The sequence below is a fragment of the Chiloscyllium plagiosum genome, chromosome 20 (assembly GCF_004010195.1).
Source record: "Chiloscyllium plagiosum isolate BGI_BamShark_2017 chromosome 20, ASM401019v2, whole genome shotgun sequence".
NCBI classification, from domain to species: Eukaryota; Metazoa; Chordata; class Chondrichthyes; order Orectolobiformes; family Hemiscylliidae; genus Chiloscyllium; species Chiloscyllium plagiosum.
This window is the reverse complement of record NC_057729.1, coordinates 55,478,699-55,484,451: the sequence shown is the minus strand read 5'-3', so window position 1 is coordinate 55,484,451 and position 5,753 is coordinate 55,478,699. Positions and strand designations below refer to the sequence as shown.

The following is a 5,753-nucleotide window of genomic DNA, read 5'->3' as shown; positions in this document are numbered from 1 at the left end:
TTTTCCAGCACCACTCTAATCCCAATTTTTCTAAGATGTCTGTCCTCTAAGCCTTACCTGCTTTGTCTATTCCATTTATTATTGGGGAAGTTTAAATTCCTAACTACTATTACCATATTATTTCTGACATGTCTGTCGAAAAATGTCGATCCATTGAACTCTTAGATTTGCGGATGCACTACTGTCCTCCAGCTAACAATCACGCTTCAAAACCCAGCACTAAAACTGATCAACCACGGTAATTCCAGTAACTGTGGTCATCCAGACTGCCAGGTCTATATATAATTTCCCTCATTGAGTACTGAAGACTGAGAGCCCTCAGGGAGAAAATCCTTTCCTCATCTCTGTGTCCTATTTCCTGGGTGTATTTTGGTGTCAAATACAATTCTGACATTGGAATGGGAATTAGATCATTATCTGCAAAGCGAAAAAGAAGCAAACAAAACCAGAAATTGCTAAAAAAGAAAACACACAGCGGGCCTGGCAGCATCTGTGAAGAAGAAACAGAATCAATGTGAGTCCAGTGTCCCTTCTTCAGACCTTTCTGCAGCATACACCTTTAAAATGCCACAAACAGGCACAAGAAAATAATCAAGAAGGCTAATGAAATTCTGACCTTTATATCTAGAGCATTGGAGTATAAGGATGCAGTTATACAAAGTCCTGGTTAGACCCCACTTGGAGCATCAGCGCATCACACCTTTGGAATGATACATGAGCCTTGGAGGGAGTACAATGTAGTTTAAAAGAATGATACGTGGACTTCAGGGGTTAGGTAATGGAGGGACATTGTACAAATTAGGTCTGTTTCCCACAGAATTTAGACGGCTAAGGAGTGATTTAATCAAAGTCTTCAAGATATTAGCAGGAAAAGACAGGATAAATAAACTACTTCTAGTGGTTTGAGATTCTAGATCTTGGGCCATAGTCTAAAACTTAGGACCAGGCAATTCAGGAGAGATGTTAGGAAGCACTTCTACAACCAGTCCCTGAGTTGTGAATGTGTTCCATTCTTGAGGCCATTCACAAGTTGGAAAACAATGCAGGACAATGGGAAGTATCTGTTCATAAGAATAGGAAATGTCCATAAAATCACAACCACGTATGGGATAAGTACAAGTGTTTATAAGTTAGATGTTTGTAAATTGGTGACCCCCATCTCCTTACACACAAAGGACAGTAGAGGTTTGAAACTTCTTCCATAAATGGTAGGGAACGCATGATCAGTTGTTAATTTTAATTATCAGTTACATTTTTGTTAAGTCAAGGTATTAAGGGACAAAATCAGAAATTGCTGGAAAAACTCAACAGATTTGAAGGCATTTGTGGAGAGAAAGCAGAATTAATGATTTGGGTCCACTTCTTCACAACTGATTGTAGCTGGGAAAATCTTTGTATAAATGCTAGAGAAGGGATGGAGGAAGGGTAAAGGATAAACTATAGCTGGAGATGGACCTGGAAAGAGAGACTAGTTGGGTAGACAAAGGAATGCATGAAGGAGAAAGTGAGATCTGCAGAATGAATGCATGAAGGTCAGCCTGGGATAATGATTAGCTAGGAGAAAGTGAGGAGTTGCTGGAGATCAGAGCTGAAAATGTATTGCTGGAAAAGCGCAGCAGGTCAGGCAGCATCAAGGGAGCAGGAGAATCGACGTTTGATTAGCTAACAAGTTTTGACAAGATTTGTAGCGCACGGTAGCACAGTGGTTAGCACTGCTGCCTCACAGCGCCAGAGACCCGGGTTCAATTCCCGACTCAGGCGACTGACTGTGTGGAGTTTGCACGTTTTCCCCGTGTCTGCGTGGGTTTCCTCCGGGTGCTCCGGTTTCCTCCCACAGTCACAAAGATGTGCAGGTCAAATGAATTGGCCATGCTAAATTGCCCGTAGTGTTAGGTAAGGGGTAAATGTAGGGGTATGGGTGGGTTGCGCTTTGGCGGGGTGGTGTGGACTTGTTGGGCCGAAGGGCCTGTTTCCACACTGTAAGTAATCTAATTTGAGGTTCTGAATGTAAATTAGCTCACTAAGGTTCCATCTCAACAAGCAAAATTACATCCATAATGATTAGCTGCTAACGGGCAGTGTTTGGTCATGATGTGGAGGTGTCGGTGTTGAACTGGGGTGGACAAAGTTAAAAATCACACAACACCAGGTTATAATCGAACAGATTTATTTGAAATCACAAGCTTTTAGAGTGCTGCTCCTTCAATAGTTGAAACTTTATTGCTGGAACAGCACAGCAGGTCAGGCAGCACTGCCTGACCTGCTGTGCTGTTCCAGCAATAAAGTTTCAACTTTGATCTCCAGCATCTGCAGACCTCACTTTCTGCTCCTTCAATAGGTAAACCTGTTGGACTATAACCTGCTGTTTTGTGACTTTTAACATTGTTTGTGGTAGCAGCCCATTTGGGGATTAGGGGAATGAAATGGGAGAAGGTGCTTGGGCCCTAAAATTATTGAACTCCATATTTTGTCCAGAAGGTGTCAGGATTTCCGAGTGGACAATGAGGTGTTGTCCTTCTAGCTTTGATTTGGAGATGCCGGTGTTGGACTGGGGTGTACAAAGTTAAAAATCACACAACACCAGGTTATAGGAGAAAGTGAGGACTGCAGATGTTGGAGATCAGAGCTGAAAATGTGTTGCTGGAAAAGCGCAGCAGGTCAGGCAGCATCAAAGGAGCAGGAAAATCGACGTTTCGGGCATGAGCCCTTCTTCAGGAATGTTTCGATTTCGAAACGTCGATTCTCCTGCTCCTTGGATGCTGCCTGACCTGCTGCGCTTTTCCAGCAACACATTTTCAACACCAGGTTATAGTCCAACAAATTTAATTGGAAGCACTAACTTCCGAAGGGCCGCACATTCATCAGGTGGTGGTGGAGTAGCTTGTGCTGGTATTAAGGGATATGAGCTATAGGCATGTATATGGAGTTGTGCCAGAGATCAACCATGATCATATTGAATGGTGGAACAGGGCCAATGGGCTGAATGGCCTATGGGCCAAGCCAGAACCGGCGTGTGCACGAGGACCGCGCGTGCGCAATGGCGGTTAGCTGATGCAATTCTGACCCCCGAGGTGGGCGGGGTTAATGACGCATATATTGACAGACAGTGAGTGTGACTAATCAGAGTGAAGGGGTCTGTGCAGGACTGGCCAATAGTAACGGTTAGGGGGCGGGGTGTGTCCTGTTGGCGGTGACAGGGAGTCGGCGAGTGAGCAGCGCGGTGCGGCAGCTTCTTTATTTATACCGAGGGAGAGGGGGGAGAAAAATAACAAAAATTAATAATAGCGAACACACATCCTCGGCTCGATATCGTACATTTGGAGTTTACACAGCCCAGAAAGTCGCCATGTCTGGAGATGAGGTAAGTTTGAAGTTTCACGCTGATGGAGGGAATGCGCCTCGGGCTCGAGTTCGAGCGGCGCCCGTCCTGTGTGAGGCAGCAGCCGGCGTCTGCCGGGCGGAGGGTCGGGGAGGAGCCTGAGGCCTACTGGGCCCCGCCATGCACTCGCACTGAATGGCTTTGAATTTAACTGTTTTACCACATTTAATGGGTGAAGTGAGAGGTAATAACGTCTGGGGCGGAAGTTTACTATCTTTTACGTTGTTCTCTTTTGTTTCTGAGGTTTTGGAATCACAGATTCCCTGCCCCACGTTTCGTCTAAATGCCACAGGCTGTCCCGCTGCAGTGTGCTTCATATTAGACCTGGTCCTTGTCCTAATGTTCTGTAATGTCAAATCCCGATGTATAAGTTCTTGATTTAAATTCAGCAACTGTTGCAGTTAGAGTTACAAACTCTAAATGTTAAATTCTTTTAAATGTTTTAAAGTGAAAGGAACTTTGAGTAGCTTTCAGTTTTCTCAGTTTCCAGAGCTGTAGTCTTATTTTGCAAGAATTTGATTGATTAGGTTAGCTTCCCTACTGTATGGAAACAGGCCCTTCGGACTAACAAGTCCAAACTGATCCCCTGAAGAGTAAAAACAATGACTGCAGATGCTGGAAACCAGATTCTGGATCAGTGGTGCTGGAAGAGCACAGCAATTCAGGCAGCATCCGAGGACAGGCAAAATCGACGTTTCGGGCAAAAGCCCTTCATCAGGGCCTGATGAAGGGCTTTTGCCCGAAACGTCGATTTTTGCCTGTCCTCGGATGCTGCCTGAATTGCTGTGCTCTTCCAGCACCACTGATCCAGCCCCTGAAGAGTAACCCACCCAGACCAATTCCCCTACCCTATATTTACCCCAAACTAATGTACCTAACACTAGGGGCAATTTAACATGGCCAGTTCACCTGACTTGCACATCTTTGGACTGTGGGAGGAAACCGGGGCACCCGGAAGAAACCCACGCAGATATGGGGAGAATGTGCAAACTTCACACAGACAGTCGCCTGAGTCAGGAATCAAACCCAGGTCCCTGACGCTGTGAGGCAGGGGTGCTAACCCCTGTGCCGTCTGTAGAAATTCTGACTCATCCGGGATCTGAACCCAGAATCTCTCTCAAGTCTGCAAAGTTGAAGACCCAAAGCAAGAATCATACCTCTAGACCAACAAGCCACACTGCATCACTTGAGTGATGCATAGAGTCGTACAACATGGAAACAGACCCTTTGGCCCAACCTGTTCATGCCAACCAGGTTTCCTAAACTGAACTAGTCTTATTTGGCTGATATCCCTCCAAACATTTCATTCATGCTCAACTGTCTTTTAAATGTTGTACTTGTATTCGCCTCTACCATTTCCTTTAGAAGCTTGTCCCATATATGCACTACTCTGTGTGATAAAGCTCCCCCTCAGGTTCCTTTCAAATCTTTTTGTTTTCCCAGCAGATTTTTAACATTTCGGGTGTAGTAGCAAATTGAGGGGAGGAACCTAGAACAAAAGGTATTGCTAGAGAATTAATACCAGGAAACCAGTGAGATTGTAAGGGCTAAAATGTTTCATGGAATGTAGATGGTCTGCATCTTCAGGTCTTTGTATCTGTGAAAGAAATATTAGTTATAATCTTCCAAATTTTCCTAGAATTTGAAAAGGTCCTAGTAGAATGATACTGCTACCCAAGAAAGGAGGGAGGTGGAACAAAAAGTAACTCCGTTCCATTTTTCTAGCCTTTCCCCAATGTCCTGCAACTTTTATTTTTCCACATTTCAAATCCAGTTCCCCTTTGAAAGCCAGGATTGTTGCTGCCTCTGTCATTTTCTCTGGTAATGCATTCAGATGCAATCACTTTGTGTGAAAGTAATTTTCCTCAAGTTGGCATTCACTAGAAATCAGTGATCTTTGATTGTTGACTGTTCTGAAAATGTGTTGCTGGAAAAGCGCAGCAGATCAGGCAGCATCCAAGGAACAGGAGAATCGACGTTTTGGGCATAAACCCTGGGTTTATGCCCGAAACGTCGATTCTCCTGTTCCTTGGATGCTGCCTGACCTGCTGCGCTTTTCCAGCAACACATTTTCAGCTCTGATCTCCAGCATCTGCAGTCCTCATTTTCTCCTTGTTGACTGTTCTGCCAATGGCAACATTTGACATCTAGTACTTGATACTCAAATTTCCTCCCAACTGAACATTAATAAGAGTGATTCTGGATTAGTGGTGCTGGAAGAGCACAGCAGTACGGGCAGCATCCAAGGAGCAGTAAAATCGATGTTTCGGGCAAAAGCCCTTCATCAGGAATAAAGGCAGAGAGCCTAAGGTGTGGAGAGATAAGGTAGAGGAGGGTGGGGGTGGAGAGAAAGTAGCATAGAGTACAATAGGTG

General features: G+C 44.8%; 1 protein-coding gene across 1 annotated transcript in view; it reads left to right on the top strand.

Moving 5' to 3' along the window:
• The first annotated feature begins 3,169 nt into the window (after positions 1–3,169).
• The window catches only part of eif2s2 (eukaryotic translation initiation factor 2, subunit 2 beta), a 43,945-nt gene continuing 41,361 nt past the window's right edge, over positions 3,170–5,753 (top strand). Inside the window, exon 1 of the mRNA XM_043710876.1 lies at positions 3,170–3,361. Coding sequence (XP_043566811.1) covers positions 3,347–3,361 — 15 coding nt within the window. The 5' untranslated portion in view covers positions 3,170–3,346. The remainder of the gene's footprint in view (positions 3,362–5,753) is intronic.